The 18,434-nt window shown below is 48.2% G+C and overlaps 3 protein-coding genes across 3 annotated transcripts; all 3 read right to left on the reverse strand.

Annotated features, from left to right (window-relative positions):
* Positions 1 to 2,777: 2,777 nt before the first annotated feature.
* Positions 2,778 to 3,392, reverse strand: LOC120905033 (polyadenylate-binding protein 1-B-like). The gene is made up of 2 exons (XM_040315653.1): positions 3,201 to 3,392; positions 2,778 to 3,158 (listed from the first exon to the last, which is right to left on the reverse strand). Exons 1-2 carry the CDS (start codon positions 3,390 to 3,392, stop codon positions 2,778 to 2,780), a joined length of 573 nt encoding a protein of 190 aa, XP_040171587.1.
* Positions 3,393 to 3,399: 7 nt separating this feature from the next.
* Positions 3,400 to 8,867, reverse strand: LOC120904341 (CCHC-type zinc finger protein CG3800). The gene is made up of 3 exons (XM_040314257.1): positions 8,645 to 8,867; positions 6,468 to 6,812; positions 3,400 to 3,823 (listed from the first exon to the last, which is right to left on the reverse strand). The coding sequence occupies exons 2-3, from the start codon at positions 6,676 to 6,678 to the stop codon at positions 3,573 to 3,575; spliced, it is 462 nt and encodes a 153-aa protein (XP_040170191.1). The 5' UTR covers positions 6,679 to 6,812; positions 8,645 to 8,867; the 3' UTR covers positions 3,400 to 3,572.
* Positions 8,868 to 10,648: 1,781 nt separating this feature from the next.
* LOC120900469 lies at positions 10,649 to 18,394 on the reverse strand. Its single transcript, XM_040307515.1, has one exon. The coding sequence runs from the start codon at positions 18,367 to 18,369 to the stop codon at positions 14,344 to 14,346; it is 4,026 nt and encodes a 1,341-aa protein (XP_040163449.1). The 5' UTR covers positions 18,370 to 18,394; the 3' UTR covers positions 10,649 to 14,343.
* Positions 18,395 to 18,434: the final 40 nt, after the last annotated feature.

The raw sequence follows: 18,434 nt of genomic DNA on the forward strand, positions 1-18,434 counted from the left end.
TATAGCTCTTTCACACTTCACGCAGATAGGGGGGTCGTTAATAGCCGAAAACTTAAACTTGGTTCGGGATGAAGGAGATGGAACCAAGATCATTTCTAGTTTTCATGCGAGTGTTGAGGCATAAAACGGTGACCTAAAACGATACTTTAAGCACATTATTCAAACACATTTAGTACTACTACTCCGTCGCGCCCCTCCAGAAGGGCTAAATGCCGCACAGTTGGCGGTTTCTGATACATATGATGTGTGTATTACATGTGTGTAATTATACGTCATCTTTCACCATAAATGTTTTTATAATAAGGTCAAAATAAAAAAAAGGATATTCATAAAATGAGCGTCTTTACATCGCCGCTCTCTTATTAGATATTTTTGTTATAGCAAAATCAGACTCATATCAAACACATATTAAGCTTCTTTCCAACCACTCACCCATCCATCATCATTCAAATGTCGTCGAAACTCCTCGCGCTCCATCGTTCATCGCCGTCGTATTTCTCTTTTTCGACTTTCTCTCCAAAAACGCCATTATCATCACGAACACAATGGCCCATCATCCAACAACAAACATAATCCAACGCCAAAAAAGCAACGAATACATCAACAGCGAAAAGGGGGGTTGTTTGTTTTTTGTATCGTGTTAGGATTATTTTTTTGTTTTCTTCATCTCCATAATAATTCAAATTAATCACTATTACAAAATTCTTCAATTTTCTCCATTTGTTTTTTTGCTTCCAATCTTCCTGCTGCTGCTGCTGCTACTACTACCCAAACACAAACACATCAACTATGTTCTCTCTGTCTCTGCTTGTTTGTTTGCCTTCAACAACACACTTCTCCTCTTCCTCCTCCTCCTCCGCTGCATCTTCGCTGTTGTGCGGCGGTGTTCCAAATGGTGGCGCGATTGCAGCCAAACGCTGCGTCGGCATATATGCTTAAGGATGCATACACGCGCACCTTTACTCCACCGCAAACGGCAACACCATTCGAACAACGATACGTTGCCGCCGCACAACATACTACTAACACCTCGGTGCGTCTCTTAGAGAGATCATATCAGTCCCCGCGCTCTCTCTCTCTGCTAAGGGAGGTCGGTCCTTTTACCGCGCGCGCGCTATCGCTCAGCCTTCGCTTACTACACAATTACCACGTGCATGTGTGGCGCGCACGCGCGCACGCATGCATGTTGTACTTGGCGATATATACTTGCTACTGCTGCTGCTGCTGCTGGTTCCTGGGCTATCGAGTTTTAAGAACTATGAAAAACTATCGAGTTTTCTTCAATGCACTCTCTAAAATCAAATTTTTCACACACCGCGGGGGGATTATTATTGATTCTGTGGTTTTACTCTACTACTTCTCCAATAAGGATTTGTGTGGAACACTCCTCAAATATTCTCTCTCTCTTTACACGCGCCTTTGAATTCGCATTGCAGTTCGCTCTAGCTCTTAATAGTAGAAACGTGGCATACAACAGACAAATGACCAACATTTGTTACACAATTCTTCCTCCACCCTGGAACTCTCTCTTTCTCTGCTTCGGAAAATCGTCTCACGGGTGGTGCCACGGCACTACTGCTCCCAGTGTCCAGCTGAGAGAGCCCTCTTTTCCACCACGCAATTCCGACCGTCCGAATCTAAAAGCCTCATTTTTCTTCGACCTGGTGGTGCCCATCAAAACATAGGCAATAATAATAGGTAAAGTGTGTCGTCGCTCGAGCCAGTATCCTGCGATACGGACTCAACACATAGACACACACATTCGCTCGTCCCTCCTCTTTGAAGTGATCAGTTAAAAGGTGCTTGCTGTTAGTTGTGGCGGCGAGACACGGTGGTGGTTGTGTGGAATCGTTTTGCCAAAAATGCCGGGAAAAACTATCGCGAGAGGGAACAATGCTATAACAACACAACCACCCAAAAACTCTGCTCTTTGCCTCTTTGTCTTTGAGAAATTCCTTGAGATTTAACCTAAATTAGTAGTCTCCTCTCTCAAACTCAACCCCTCGTAAGTGTATCTACAAGGAACAATTTTCATGGATAGTGCGCGCGTCAGGGTACAAACGCGACCAGTAATCTTCAAAACCCTTCTTTTCTTGCTAGGTAGGTACACAAAATCGGACGTAGGGTGGTCCTACTTGGTTGAGAACATAATATCTAAGAGCTTATTGATCCTTCTTTCCCTCTTGTTTCGGGTGAGTTCGGGAGGCGGGAAGATGGCTGATACACGTGTGAAACGCGTGCGCTTGTTTGTATGTTGTTTGCCATCATTTCTCGTTCCAACTTCACACTTGCGTGTGTTTCTGTGCTGCTGCGCTACCTTCGTTACAATTACATCAGAGAGAGTAGTGTATGTATGTGTGTTTGTATAATTATAATGCATATTTTGTTGATTTGTTTTGTGTGTTTGTATTCTTCTTCCTTTTTTTTTTGTTTGTTTCATTATAATCAATAATATTTAAGGATAGGTGTGTTTATAATAAATGAAGTTTCCGTTTACTCTTCCTTTCTCCTGCCTCTCCTGCTTCTTCTGTCGCGTGTTACTTCTCTGTTCTTTCCTGACTGTGTCCACAACAGTCCATCCTCCTCTTTCTCCTGTACGGCATCGTCTCATCTTCTTCTTCAGTCCCCATCATCATCCCCCGGGGGCATCATCAGCCATTGTACGTACACATCATGCATGTAAAGTTCCCAATTCTGCTGCACACACATCATGGTTGTTTTGTCATACGTGTGTGAGGGGTCACTGGCGAGACTACGACTGAGGGGAAGGGGGCTGCTTACAGCTTAAACCGGGGCTTGCTGGCCGAAATAGCGGCGGCCGCAGCAGCCGCTGCACATGCCGCACCAACGCCAGCCGCGCCGGCACCGATCGGCGGAACGACCGTTCCCACACCGTACGGTGAGTGGCCGATCAGTGACGAGGCCGCCGCTGCCGTGGTCGAGTTGTAGTAGTTCTCCTGCAGCACGTACCCTCCACCGGCCGCAGCGGCCCCAGTACCACCGCCGACGCCGCCAGCCGCCGTCTTCAGAATCGTCGACTTGGTCGTCTCGGCAAAGGTCATTTGCTGCTGCTGTTGCGCCTGCTGCTGGGCATGCGGGTGCTGCTGGTAATGCTGCTGATGCGGGCCACCTTGTTGCGGCGGTGGCTGTTGCTGCTGCTGCGGATGATGGTGGTTCTGCTGCTGCTGCTGCTGATGGGCCGCGGCAAGATTATGCAGATGGGGCGGACCGCCATGGGGCATGCCGTGCAGTGGGCCGGCCGACGCCGCTGGATGATGCGCATGATGATGATGATGATGGTGGTGTGGGGGCGGCGCCGACGGAGGCTGCTGCTGCTGATGCTGATGGTGGTTCATCTGCGAATGTTGCTGCTGCTGCTGCTGTTGCTGCATGTGCTGTTGCTGCGCATGGTGGTGATGCGGTTGCGGTTGCTGCTGCTGCTGCTGCTGATGCGGAGATGATGATGCATTTACTGCTGCCGTTGTAGAGGAGGAGGAGGAGGACTGATGTGGCAAGCGGAAATACGCCGCAGTGTTGTTGTTACTGCCACACCACGACGAGTAACCCGACTTCTAATCCCGACCCTTGTTCTCTGTGCAGTCACGACTCAAGTGGCCGATCTTGCCGCAGCTATAGCAAGACTTGTCGCCCGACGGGCAGTTGCGCGAGATGTGGCCGCTCTTGTTGCAGTTGTAGCACGACACGTTCATGTCGCGGTCGCTCTTCTCCGGACAGTTGCGGGCCAGATGGCCGCTCTGGTTGCAGTTGTAGCAGCACGAGTCGTCCGGGGACAGACTGCAGTCGCGCGCGATATGGCCGCTGCCTGTAAAACATCAACACACAGGTAACATTGGTTAGAAAAAGAAAAGTCAATCGAAATACACGAATTGTACGTTAAAAAACAAACATGATGAATGATTTTCGTTGCGGGGGGTGGTTTTTTCGATCTTTATTCTTCATCGCTTTTTTTCCTTATCAACTCTCTTATACACTCTGGGAATTGGCGGCGCAGTAGGCGCGACCCTCGTGTGCAAAAATAATCTAACCGCCAACGATTGCACTATCTCTGACCAGGCCCTCGTTATCGCCATCCAACAGAAAGAAACGCAAAATATTAGTTTCATTGCTGATAACCGTTTGTCCATCGGGGGCATATTACATGACACTTCAAGGAAGCAATTACACCGCACGACCCGCAAGCAAGCAGCACACAGGAAGACGATGCTTCTAATTTGTATGCATTAATAAATGAAATCTCTCTCGGGTCTTCCCATCCATTTCAAGTTCCTTCCCTCGATGGAAGAAAAATGAGGAGCAACCTCTTACCTTCCCACTAAAACATCGTCATCTCGTCCACTTTTCCTCCTCCTTCTCAATGGAGCAAGAGAAAATTTCCCACACAAATACAATCGCGCTCTCGGACACGCGTGTAAAATGTAGCACGTCATTGTACGCTATTGGCAGTGTGTGTGGTAGTAGTGGAGAGACCCTGCCGATCGACCGAGAGGTTCGGTATTATGTTGCTGGCGTAGCGCTTTTGCTTGCGCCTCTCGCATGGCGCGCGCATGTACCATTACCATCAACACACCAACACACCACATTATTATCGCGCCCACTCTCTGACTCCTTCCCGTGGAGCCATCTTTGCGCGTCACCGTCGTGAGGCAAAATTATGCCCACGTATTTTTCACACCCAACAGTATCGCTAGACCGGGGAAAATGGGAAAAGCGAACGGCATATACATGAATGTTCATCTCATTTTCCTTGCTAAAGGTACCACCATCCTACCAAGCGGTCAGAGCAAAAGAAGTGTAATGGAACTAACCACACACATCATGGCGCACAAGGCCTACTTCGTGCCGGTGATGATTGATTAAATTACGCCGATTAATATCAGGGTTTAATTGCACCGCCACAATCACTCACCACACACAAAAAATGGAGAACGGAAGCTTTGAAAGCTTAAACTGGAACTTACTTGCCCCTCGCTCTTCTCCTTCACCCATTTACCGCGTTTTCTTTTCAAAGCCGGTTTAAATTGTACCATCCATGCAAAAAATATTGCTTGTGCTTATGTATGCATAATCAATATCTCATTGATCGTTTGCTGTGCAGCACAAAAGGGCGATTTTCAAAGGGAAGGGAGTGTGTGTGGTGGGGCAGAGAGACATGGTTACCGCAGCTGTAATTTTCTGCTTCAGTGCGATGAAAAGTATGTAAAAGACAACCCCCCTGTGGTAAGAAAACCGCTAGCTGGGAAGCAGCAGTGTGGTGGTGATGGTGAGTGTACACGTTGGCACACGAGAAACAGCAGTCAGTCAATGGGAACGGATTAAAATGGTACCGCGCGCGGGGAAGATGTAATTAGAGAGACCTTGGAAAAAAAAGGAAAGTAGAAACGCAGTATGTACTGTACATGCGTCACAAAACACTCTATTCCAAAGGGTTTACTACACACGATTAAGTCAAGAAATAGGCTTCATATGAAGTCGTCAGTAAAAAATAATCATCAATCAGTAGAATTCAGAAATGGCCGCTCGTCTTTTCCTTATTGACTGAATAAAAATGATCGAAATGGGTACGCCACAGTACAATCAACGCTCGGAGTGAGGAAAAGAATTGCAAACGACGCAATATATTTTCTGCCGCAAAAAAAACCACATGTGGTTTCACAAAAAAAATCGGCGAAAAGGTGTGCTATTGATGATCGAAGTAGCCGCAGCTGCCGCCATTAAACGAACGCACGCACACACGTTCCCTAACGAGAACGTGTGTGTAGCACAGCGACACCATTTGGCTGTGTGTTTCTCATCTAACGCACTCAGTTGGCTGTGTGCGTGTCGTCAATGGCGGCAGTACCGATCTCTCTTGGCGGTGAGGTTTTCCGTTCACGCACACACTCGCACGCACGCCGGCAAAACGCATGTTCGTTTGTGTGTGATGCACAGCCGGTTACCGGCACTGGGTGTGTATTTGTGTGTGTGTGCGCGCATACGCCACTGCAGCAGGCTTTTCGTGCCACAATCCCGGAAGCTAGGTTATGAAAGAGGGCCCCTGTCTTCTTGCTCTTTTCATCGCTTCTTACCGAAGCGATAGAAATACAGTTAGAATTCGAAAATAACAAAATGGAAGCACCTCTCCTGAAAGCACATGGGTGACAACGGTTCGATGATTGCGTTGCACACCGGAAAGAAGCATGGGATGACGTGCTGTGTGCGCACTGAAACACACACATACACCCATACACCGGCACAAATACAAGACGTATCGGGGCCAACTGTACCAGCGCCGCCACGACGTGGTTGCGAAGGCAACATAACCAATAAAATGTGCATCTTCATACGCTTTTCCCCAGCATGCGCGCGCGAGGCGCCGCCATTACAGATGACGAGAATAAAAGATAATGAAATGAAATAAGATATATAATATACATGTATGCGGTTGTAAAAAGGTTCTCTTTACTCACCATTGCAACGGTAGCACCGGTCCAGGTCCTCCTTGCAGTCACGGGCGAAGTGACCCATCTGGTTACACTTGTAACACTTCTCGCGACGGCCAAAGTCCCGGCGGTCACGCGGTCCACCGACTCCACGGCCACCGCCGCCTCCGACATTCTGGCAGTCACGGGCATAGTGGCCGGGACGGTCGCACTTGAAGCAAGTGTTGGTGGACATCATCTTGAATCCGGTTGTTGTTGGTAATGTAGTTTAGAAGATGGGAAAATTCGCTTTCTCTCTCTCTCTCGCTCTCACGCGCAATCAACACTTCTTCTCTTCTCTTACTCTCTCTCTCTCTCTCGCTTTCGCACACTCTGCGGAATAAAAATTAGGTACACCATTTTTTTGTTGCTCATAGATGAAACACGATGACGTTGGTGGCGAGTTGGCATTTTTTTTTTTTGGATTCTGGTCACGATGCGAGCCAAACGTGTCCGCCGAATGCGACGGAAAAGATCAGGAAAACGGGAACCGGAAAAATAAAATCTTTCTCACGACGAAGACGACGAGTTTGGGGACAGAATGTTAGAGGGAACAACTTAAGATATACACATACACACGCACACATACGGTACACATAGACGCGGCGCGCGGCTTGGGAACAAAGCCTAAACACACATTCAGGAACGGCAACAAGAGATCGGCCGCCGCTGGTGCTGATGGTATATTATCCTCTCATTGCCCTTGTCATTAATGCGGCTGTATCTTAGCTCGGGTAATTGGACGCGCTGCTGGGTGGAACGCGTTTTTGCTTCTAACAAAACCAACGTCACAAGTCAATGGAGTTTTCAGCTCCATTGCATGGAGGCGAAGATGTATGCGGGATTTTCCATCCCCTCAAACACCGATGAAAACTCCACAAGATGTCGTCGATCGTCGTCTTTGAGCCCTTCTGTCTCTGTCTCTTTTTATCTTATTGCTCGCGATTCTGCCTTCTGCCTTTCTCTCACTCTCTCTCTTTAGCGCCAGTTCCCTCCTCTACTCACTACTTTTCATCTCACCGATAGATCCAAGAGTACGAAATAGGCAATTTTCTTATCATCCTAACGCAGCCACACAACCAGCGCTGCCATCTTGAAGCAGGATCAAAATTCGCATTTTCAAGGCACATGTGTGTTTGTGTCTGTGTCGATGGGGTAGTTGTAGTAGTGCCAGCCTCATCATGATCGGCACCTGCATGTGAGTGTGTTTGTGTACGCCATGGCAACTGTTTTAGAGAACTGCTGCACCGCGTTTGCTTCAATGCTGTTGTACGCGAAATTCCTCAATATTTCCAATGCAATGTACAGTTGTGTTGCTGTTGCTGCTGTTGCTGCTGCTGTGCCTTTCTCTATTCGCAGTTGCTTGCTACAGGCAAAGAGGGGTTCGCTACGAAGAAACCCATGACCTTCAACCACACAAACGAACGGAACACGCTCCTCCTCGCTAGCCTCCATTTGCAGTTGCTTTTTTCCGCCGCAAACTGCGATTAGAACAATGTCACCTTCTCTTTCTCGCTCTCTCGTCTCCCTCACATTCTCTCTTTCGCTCGCCCTCACTCAGCCTCTTCTCCCTCTTCTTCCCTTCTCTGTGTCTCACACACACACACACGCTCACCCATACCTCACACTCTCTAAAGCCATCAATTGAACAAATTTCCTCCTCTCGACCGAGAAATGCGTAATAAGCGCAATGGGCCTCTTTTTTCTCTTGTCCTTTCTGGGGGGGGCTACTCAGGCATCTCGGTTCGCTATTGCACCCAGGCTCGAACCACAGCCGGCGCTGCAAGAAGTGTGCCATAGAAAATCTACTTCCGCAAATACATGGTGTGCTAACCCAATATCGATTTCATATCTATCACGCCGCCATGCGAAGGAAGACTTCGGAACCGGACTCCGTGTGCAGCCAGCCGCCGCCTGCCACCACCTTGTGCCTGATATTCCCACGAAAATGTCTGCCAACAGTGTGCTGTAGCGCGGGTCCATCGATCGATTTTGCCATCGCCTCAACTCTTTGGGTCGCGCCGGGGAAAAAGGTTTATAGCCAGAGAAGATACACGCTTCGCTAGGAAAAGATTTCTAATTTTCTCCGTTCCATCTTTTTTTTTCAATCGTTCACGGAGGTCTCGAACCCAGAGCCAATACCACGTCCCACTTCTCATCCATACCTTCTTCACGCTCCTCTCTCCTCTTGCACTGCTGCCTTCAGCCAAATTAACTTCTTTTCCTCCAGAACTGGGAAACCGACCACACTTTGTGAAAACTACTGCTTTTCCAACACCACACCAAAAACTGCGACTCGACTGCTACGACTGCTCCACTCGCTTTGATTGCAACCGTTTCCCGTGCAGCACACTCTAGCGGACACTCGCATCAGACGGCGTGTGCAGAATTTTCACGGAAGCGCTTTTGAGTCTAGTCGTCGTTGGGTTGATTGTCGGCGTTCGGCACAGGCGACGGGTACCGCCGGCAGTGCTGGTGCGGTGTTTCACATCCATCGCTCTCGCTCGCACTTGTGCGCTTGGGAAAGAGATGGGCCGATGGTCGTGCCACTGTTTCCGCCTTGAAGTGAGGCTTCCAACTGACTCTCGTAGTCCCGCAGCACACTGATACACCGATGGTGCGGCGGTACACAATCGCTAGGAATGTCAGGGATGCTCAATCGAAAGAATGCATTCAGTTTGGAATGAAACGATTTGAGACGAATCACTTCCATGTCAATAATGAGAATGATAACACATGAAAAAATACATTAATTTTATGTTGTTCTATTAGAAATGGGGATTCAAAAAAGGGAAAAATACGAATTGTTGTATGATATGGGGTTTATAATCGGTAATTTAACCTAAAGAACGGTATTGTGAAATATTTCAATTTGAACAAATTTGAAACAGGAACGAAAGAACGGAGCTTGAATTTCATTTCAATTCGTCATAATAAAATATAATGATAATAAAACGAGCTGCGGATTTCTTTTTGAACGAAACGTTTGGTTTTCTTTCCTTTTCATCGAATATGCTTGAGCAATTTTGTTGTCCATGAAATGCGATGAGCTTCCATAGTGTGGTGAATTGGGTGGTGAATCATGTGATATATTTCAACGCATATTTTGAATCGACGGTTGCTGGTGAAATATTTAAGACAAGACCTAGAGCACCAATTTAAAAGCACAATATACGAGCGTAGCTTATCGATAATCTTAAGTTTGAACAATTTATTGATTGCAGCGCATTTTAAGCCTCTTTTGAAGTGCTCATGGGGCCCAGAAAGTAATGTGAAATAATTCAGTGCAACAACAAGCAACCGTTTATATTCCAACGATGTTTTTTTTCTTTTTATTTTGATGCTGGATGTATCTGGATTCCACAAATATAAAAATAATTTTATACTCTGGGTTATACAAAGAGCTTCTTGTTAACGAAATAAGGTAGACATTCAACATACAATTTTACAGTACAACATAAAACTCATACCGCTGATATTTTACGCTCTTGCCTTTACTATTCGCTCCCACCAACGAACGGTCTACGCACTTGGTGTGGTATGTATGTGTTTAGTTCATTCCACACACCACTCAACGTAAAAACGTAACACAACAAGTTGTAAATTAGTCTACACAACTAGGAGCTGATATTGTACAATCTTACTGTTTAACAATTACGTTCGGTCTGTCTTGAGTTGGTGCTAGTGAGTGTGTATTTTTTCTTCTGCTCCATGACTCATACTCTACAGCACGTACATACAAAAATCCTGTTTAATTTATCATTTTCCATCGATTTTTAGCCGATTTGAAGAGGTGTGTAGTACTGGTTAAAACCAAACCTGTCTCCCTTTTTGAGTCTCCCTATGATGAGATCGATCTCATGAACCTCATGATCGATCTCATGAACCATTCGATCCCCTTCTATTGTTGTTTAATTTATCTACTCTTTAACAATGACATCTACACACACTGGCATTCGCTATGCTTATCCTACACAGCACATCTCAATGCGCTTCGATGCGCTCTCGCGGATCGATTGGAGTGACTCTTTGGCTTCGATTGCCTGTACAAAGGGTAACGAAAACGTGTGTAACAGTTTTGAAAGTAAAACGTTTAGCATCCAAAAACAAAACATAACCATTTGTGTTTTATTGGGTGAGTGCGTGTTGTATATATTGTTCTATTATGATTTGTTTTAGTTATTTGAGCTATAGGATGTGGAGGAGTTTCTTGTTTAGTTTCTGTGCGTTATACTCCGACCATTCTGGACACTAATCCGAACTTCTCTTCTTATCTGGTCACGAAAATTGGTACCTAAATACAACAAATAATGCTTGACTTGTCTCGTGTGTCTGTGTTTTATCACGTTAATACTTAACATTTACCGAGTGTTTTTGTTTTTGTTTTGTTTTTGGTTTTATTTATTTTACGCTTTTATCTTTAGACTAATGGGTTTTGTTTAATTCCTTGCCGTGTACGAGGAGTTTGCCTACACGTTACACGTTTAGTATCCTTGATGGTTGACTTTGCTTGACTTTTTTTTTATACGATCATTTATAGTTTTCTTTATTTTATGTTTAAAGTAACGTTCTATGTTTTACATTTGCCCTTTTTTGCTCGTTAAAATCTTTCCAGCTACGAACAACAAAAACGAACCGACGCGGGCAACTTCGGCGATCTCGACTCCGGATCGATATTAGCTACGGTAACAAAAACAGATTGGGAATCAAACATGCCACGTGGCCCACAAATAAGAACAGCATCTACACGTGTAGGAAGGAGAGGGATAAGAGCCGGGAGCCTGCCTAACTCACTTGTCAATTCCTCCTGCGCTCCTGCGCTTCCTGCTGCTTCATTAGCCTTGTAGGTTATCCTATTCTCGCGCACAAAAGAAACTACAAAATCAAGGCGTAGATGATCCGCTTGGCAGACGTCCAACCCCAAGATGCATTCTAAACGCAGTGCCTGATATCCTTTCCCTAATTGTCCTGATCTCGCTTCCATAAATCGCTTCCCCGTATTCGCTCCATTGTCTTAAGGCCATTCGATTGTTTGAGTGCAAAAAGAGCGGGTACATCGCTGGTACAAAAAAGCTGCAAAAATGTGTGTGAGTTTCGAAACGGTGCATAGTTGTTCGCGAGTACGATCGCACCGAAACTGAGCTATAGCAGCAACAGGGGTACACACCCTAAGAGGCAAAAGCAGACACGATCGTCGCACGAGGAGAAAAAGCTTCCAAAAACCGCACACCTCAATTCGAGATGCAGACTGAAAATGAAAACTGAAAATGATCAGTAGGAAATACAGTCCAAAAACTATTCCAAAGCCAAACACGATCGCTTGGCGGCTCGCTTGGTATAACTACTTTCTGTCTTGTTTGGTTTGTTTTGTTTTGTTTCTTTACCAGTTAACTTTCATTTCACTCACTACCCATCGTGATCTCGCTTACAGCAGTATCGAGCTTAATTTTTGTATGTGTGTGTGTGTGTGTCCCTAAAACGGTGTGTCTACAAACGTATGAGCCTCGCTTTCTGTAACGCGTTCGGTGTTACTCTTTGTAGTATATATTCCTTCCAATTTATGCTACACTACGATAACGTTCGCGATCGTTCATCTCCTTACGATCGTTCTTATACCACGTGGCAAACAAAGCATATACATCTTTACAACCAGTTGTAACACATGTACATTCTACAAATACACGAAAATTCACACACACGCACACACACGTAAACATCTTGTTTAGAGGATGTTTGGTTTGGGGGGTTTCCATAAAAATTACTATTATAACAGTATATCGCGCCTCCCGTACCATAAATACACACACATACACACTGTTCTCGGGCGAGTTTTCACATACATTCCATCAAACACATTTAAACTGTATCACGGTTTGGTTTAATTCAGTATGTTAAGATCCTTACGGTTAGGCTTAGCTTAGGATGGGTTTGTTTTATACAGTGTTTGTATAACAGAACAAAAAAACAAAGGAAACGCTTTACCTTAGTCAGGTGAGCAATTTGAAGATCAAGTTCTTATTTTATCGATGATCAACATATCATCTCGAAATGATCACTAAAAAGCAAAAGACAAATTAAGATTCATTTTTTCCTACAGCAACTAAACCATTTCATGGAAGAATTCCTAGTATGGTGATTAGTAAATGTATGCTCCATACAACAAGGACCGATCGACGGAAAGGAAGTTATCGGTGTAACAGCAACAATAACAGGAAATATTTACCTTTAATTCTTTCTCTTCACCTAACTCTCTTTCTCTCTCTCTCTCTTTCTCTCTCTCTTTATCTCTCTCTCTCTCTGTGTATGTAACATGTGTATTACATGCATGAAACTTGCTTAGCTTAGGTTGACTTAATATGTTTGCTTATTCATTTCCTCTTCCGCTTACAATGGCACCCGGGCGTTCTAGCGTGTGATACGCCCGGGCTTTGGTGTGCCGATTGCAGTTTCCAGAAAGTAAGCCTATTGAAGTTTTAGAACGTTTCATCTTTTTGCTCGGTTTGCGATTTACAAGGTTGTTTTGGTTTGTTTGTGTGTGTGTCTGTTTTTTGTTTTGTTGCTTCTTCAATTAATATTATCTACAATGCCTTTGTGATTGTAACACATGTGGGGCGAGGTGCGTTTCTTTTTTAGGGTTTTTTTTTTCTTCTATACAATGTTTATCGAACTCTTCTACGGTAAGTCTAGTGGGTTTACTAAGTACGATCATACACGCATCACTTACAGTAACACATAACACCCACACACAGAAACATATACACTCTCTCGTTCTCTCTCTCTCTTCCTTTTTTGACGACAGCAATCCACCGAAGATCACGATCGCGATCCTTAGTAGTGTATAACAGTAACAAAGGCAAATAGCACACCGGTGCGCATGTGTTTACAAACCGAAGTCGACTTCGTACACGATAGCGTTAACATTGGATAAGGAGTAGTAGTAGTAATAGTAGTAGTAGCCCTAGTAGTAAGTGGTTAAGCTTAAACAACTATGTTTCTTTTCTTCTTCTACACAACATTGCGGTGGAAATATGTAACGGCAAATGAAATATTCTCTCCATGTGTTCGTGGTCCCATCGGAATAGAAAACTCGGCATTAACACTAACTCCCCTGTTTTTGTTTTCCCTGTTAGCTGAGCTCTATCTATTCTACAATTACTCTCCCCCATCTATCTACTACCGTTGCTGTCCGTTTCACATCCAAACACGAAATACAAACCACACACACACACACCCCCCTCGCGCACCTCAAAACCAACTTCAAAATGCTGGCCCAAAATGGTAAAAACGGTGGCCAACGGAAACAAAAGTGGTAGCGAAAACGGGTGAGCACGGAGGCTGGAAACGGGAGGGAAAGAAAGGCCCTCTAAGACGTTCAGGATCGATCGACCCAAAACCCAAAATCCCTACCATGCTAGCCAATTTGTTACTCTAGAATCTTAATCCTACTTACTTGGATCTGTGTATAAATACGTAAGCCGTCGCGTGTGGTTATCGTGGAACACAGGCGCCACTGGGCGCCTTCGAAAGAAGAGTGGGAAAGGATGGGCCGACGACAGCTGACTACCAAACGGATTCCCCCCCTTCCCGAATCCAGGCGATCCGGTAGGGGGAGGAAATCGTATAAAAAAGTATCGCGCTTCGGGCACGCAACGGACAAACACGCACCAACAACGCACATCGACCTACTACAACAACTGGATAAAATAGCTGCCTGCGCATACGGAAACGGAATGCTCCCCGTTGCGTACAGAGCAGTGGTGTACCTTGTGGCGTAACCTCAACGCGCGCTGCCTGCCTTGCGCTACACTGCTACTACTGGCAGCACCGATAGTGTAAGGATTATTGTTACAGTGTTGCTTAAATTCTATAATGGAAAACATTTGGTTTTATTACGCAAGTTACCTAGCGACTGGCTGCGCGCCTTCTTCAACCGGTCGGCCTTCGAAACCGAACCACCCGTAGCTTCCGGTGCCCCGTCGACCGGCGGCTCGGGAGCTGTCGGTGTAGTGGCGGCGGTTTTTGCCACCGCCACCACGCCGCTAGAGCGTGTGGAGCGGAGCTTCATCTTGGCGAACGATCGTCCGCTTCCGCTCGGCTCGAGTGTACGCGGTTTGGCACTTTCTGGCGGGTCAGTAGTGATAGGAGGGACGGAAGAGTTCTGAGAAGATGAGGCCGGTTTCGGCATAACTGGTGGTGATGGTGGGACTGATGGCACGGTCGATGCAGAGGTTGGCACTGTGCCATTTTCCTGCTGGGTCTCCTCCGGTACCGGGATCGAGATGTCGTCCGTGTCGAGATTGATGTGTTCGAGCATCTGCATGGAGTAGCGGGTGGGAAGATCGCTCAGTAGCTTCAGCACATCACCGAGATGAGAAGGTCCTTCCAAGGGGGACGGTAGTGGAGGTGGCAAGGGTGGTTGTTCGGCGGCAGCGGCCGCTGCCTGTAGCGATTCCGTCTCGGCGCGGGAAAACAACAGATCAAACTCTTTCGTGATCTCGGATGTGAACTCGGAAATTGTTGGATCGTGCAGATAAGGTTCCTCGTCTAGGTCGACGATCGTGTACTCGGCCGTTCCGTTGTGATGATCGAGCTCAAGAGGTTCTGCTAGTTGAACGGAGGCACAGTCTGTGACAACCTTCGATGGTTCTTCCTCGCTCGGAGCATCCAACGGTAGCTGCTCATCCGAAAACGATTCTTCAGGCGTTAACGTAAAGTCTTCAATGTTCCAGCTCTTGATGCGAGGAACTTCAGAGCCCGCTTCTCCCGCCATGTCAACGCTACCAGTGCCAGTGTCCTGCTGCCCTCCAGCCACTCCCACGTCCGCCGTGATCGACGCACCACCACCGGATCCACCTCCGTTCGTCGTGTCCTCGAAGATTTCGCTCTTGATCGAGAGACTTAACCGCGAGGTACTGCAGCTGTCCAGGTTCATGTTCCGCACCGTGTCGAACGCGTAGTCCGTCAGGGTGGATTTGTTCAGCGTGCCGCTCGAGTTGCTCAGCAGATCCAGCGAGCCCGTCCGCTCGAGCGTGCTGACACAGTCCGACTTGAGAAAGTACTGCTCCATCGAGGCACTGTGGGGTAGGTTGTCTGACGTCCTCTCGGGCGTTTCATCCCGCATCGACTCCAGGATGCTTTCTTTCGAGCAGATCTTGTAGATCGTAAGCGTTTCCTTGTCCGTCGCGGCGTACCGTTCCATCCGGAAGTCCTGCTCATCCTCCGATCGCGCTTCGCAAGTATCTCCCACCAAATCTTCCCGTTTTACTTGCGTCGGCTCATTCACTTCTTCCGCTTCCTCATCCACATCCGCTAGATCGAAGTCATCCCCACTAACACTCGCCTCGAAGTCGTTGTTGCTGCGATGAAACAGAAAGTCCTGTATGATCAGCTTCTTGCCGTCGGACTCGTTCTGTGGCATCAGATAGATCTCGTCACAGTCCGAATCCATCGAGGCGACGAGCTCGATCGGGGGCGGAGGCAGCTGTAACCGCTGCAACCGTCGCCGTTCCTCCTCCTGCTCTTCCTCCTCTGCCAGCGCTAGCTCGTCTTCGTCCTCCTCGTCGAACTCGTTCTCATCCGCTGGGTCCTCTTCTTCCTCGTACTCTTCCTCGTCCTCCTCCTCGCCCTGATACTCCTCCTCTTCGCCCAGCTCCTCCTCCTCATCGCCCTCCTCTTCTTCTTCCTCCTCCCCCTCCTCATCTTCTTCGCCCTCTTCGTCCTCCATTCGATAAGGATACCGCTGAACGTAGGTGCCGTCGGGCAGCGCTATCAACCCGTTCCGCTGATAGTAGATGTTCTCGATGCTGTAGTGCTCAATGTCCTCCTCGTAGTACTGCTCGTCGTACAGGAACTGATTGTATTCCTCCGCACCGTACTCCTGCTCCTCGTCCTTCTCGTCGTGGTAGCACACGCCATCGTAGCTGTCCTCGTACAGTGTATCAGTTCGGAACGAGAACTTGGGTTCACTTTTCTGCCGCAACAGTTTAAAGTTGCGTCGCCTATACTTCCGTATCGCGCCCAGATGCCGGTGCGACTCGTAATGACTCGAGTCCGTCCCACTGCCATGACTGTCCGTGTCCGTCCGCACCGTTTCGTGCTTGTACAGTCCACTAAAGTCCTGCGAGCAAAACTTCTCGTACAGCTCCATCGCGCTCAACCGCACACTGCCCGTCGTGTTGTAGAACGCTTCCGACAGGGGCGATGTGCACGTCGTCTCGAGATTCAAACACGCCGTACTGTTGTTCTTCACCGAACCCTTCTTGGAGCTTTTGGTCGACTTGGTGCGATAGTAGCTGATCTCGTTGTTCGACTTCGACTTGTTGGGCGATGTCTTGCCGGTGAAGAGAAAGCGCTTCCCCTTGAACGTGAACCCCGAGCCCGACTTTTTGCTCCCGAACAGGGACGATTTCGACGAGCTGATCGATGCTTTCGACTGCGAGTGTATGGATTTGACGGGCGAGCGGGTCGCGTTGGGAATGCTCTTGGTGGGCGACGTGAACGAGGGCTTACCGTCCGATGCAGCGGCACTGCTGGCACTGGCCGTGGACTTCTTCTCGTACAGGGCCGACGTGCTGAAGCGCTTGCACTTGAGCAGCTTGTTCATGCGCTTGAACCGGCCCAAATTCTTCTCGAACAGATGCCCAAACGGGCCGTCGTTGGTGGAGGAGGTGGACGATTTCCCCCCACCGTCGGACGCGGAACCAAGCTCGAGATCGGTCGGCCGGTCGGGTTTTGTGGTGGGTGCTGAAGTGGAAGGACGCTCGGGATGTTCCTCGGTTCCCTTGGGTGATGCCTCTACCGGGGGCCGATCGTTCGCTGTGTGCGATCTTCCGTTCGCCGTCTGTGCACCTATCTCATTGCCGTACACATCGAACGTGTTCTCGTAGCTTTGGTTCTTCCACGCGTTGTAGTCCGGCGCTCGCTTCTTGCCCACCTCGTCCAGCGTGTCGCTATCGCTCTTGTACTCCCGCTGCAGGTTGTTCTTCAGATGCATCCGATAGTCCTGCTCCATCTGCTCGAGATCCATCGTGTCCGAGAACACGGTATCGATCTCGTCCGTCGATATGTTCTTCGAGCTGTCGTCCGTGGACTTGTGCGTCTCGGACGAGGGATTGCTGCTGCGGTAGTCGGCAAACTGCTCCCGCCGCCGGTCCCGCGTCGGTGTGTACTGGGAGCTAGACACGCTCGACTCCTTCTCGTAGATGTTACCCTTCAGGAACTCGGAGTCGGTTCGAACGATCTTCTTCGATTTGCGCAGGATGGGTTTGCGAACCGGCGGCGAACTCCTGGCCGAAGGGATCATGGAGCGACCCTCCTCGAGCGATTTGTTCTGTGGCATTATGCTGGCCGGTTCTTTGCAGGCAAGCGCTTGCGCCACTCCCTCACTGCTGACGTGCACCTCCGTGTGGCTGTTGGACTTGGTGAGCCGTTCGGCGCTTGAGTTTGCGCTCGAATCTTTGGTCATATACGAGCCCGTGCTTAGGCTACGACTTTTCGCTCCCGCCCTGCTGGTCGAGGGTGGTGTCGCTGAGTGAACGGGCAGCTGCTGTGTGGTGAGTATCCCCTGTGGTGTGACTACCACACTGCCACTGCTCCCCACACTGCCCGTGTGCAGTGGATGCAGATGGTGCGGCGATGAGTGGTGGATCGTTTCGGCACTTTGCTTCGCGAGCCCGGCGGTAGAGGTAGCAGCGACGGCGGCCGTGGCGTCACTCGGCAGCATTACGGACGTCCCGCTCGGTCCGGCCAGCCCGGCGGTGGCGGCCGCAACGAACGGCACAAACCCAACGCTCAGCCCGACGCTGCTGCCCACCGAGGTCGTCGTGGTGGCCGTCTCGTCGATCGTCTGCGCGAACAGCTGCGTGTTGATGATGCGTTCGTTCAGGTTCATGGTTTTCTGGCTCAGGCGCGATATCTCGTTCGTGATGTCGAACGTGCCGACCGTCTTGAGGCGGT

This window comes from Anopheles arabiensis, chromosome 3 (genome assembly GCF_016920715.1).
Source record: "Anopheles arabiensis isolate DONGOLA chromosome 3, AaraD3, whole genome shotgun sequence".
NCBI classification, from domain to species: domain Eukaryota; kingdom Metazoa; phylum Arthropoda; class Insecta; order Diptera; family Culicidae; genus Anopheles; species Anopheles arabiensis.

Coding starts and splice junctions, on each gene's coding strand:
- LOC120905033 (XM_040315653.1), bottom strand. CDS start 3,392: ATGCAGCAACAGCAGCAGCAGCAGCAACATTCGCAGATGAACCACCAT. Junction 3,159..3,200: donor ATCTGCATAATCTTGCCGCG/GCCCATCAGCAG, acceptor CATCATCCGCAG/CAGCAGCAACAGCCACCGCC.
- LOC120904341 (XM_040314257.1), bottom strand. CDS start 6,678: ATGATGTCCACCAACACTTGCTTCAAGTGCGACCGTCCCGGCCACTAT. Junction 3,824..6,467: donor CCGGTGCTACCGTTGCAATG/GTGAGTAAAGAG, acceptor GATGTTTTACAG/GCAGCGGCCATATCGCGCGC.
- LOC120900469 (XM_040307515.1), bottom strand. CDS start 18,369: ATGAACCTGAACGAACGCATCATCAACACGCAGCTGTTCGCGCAGACG.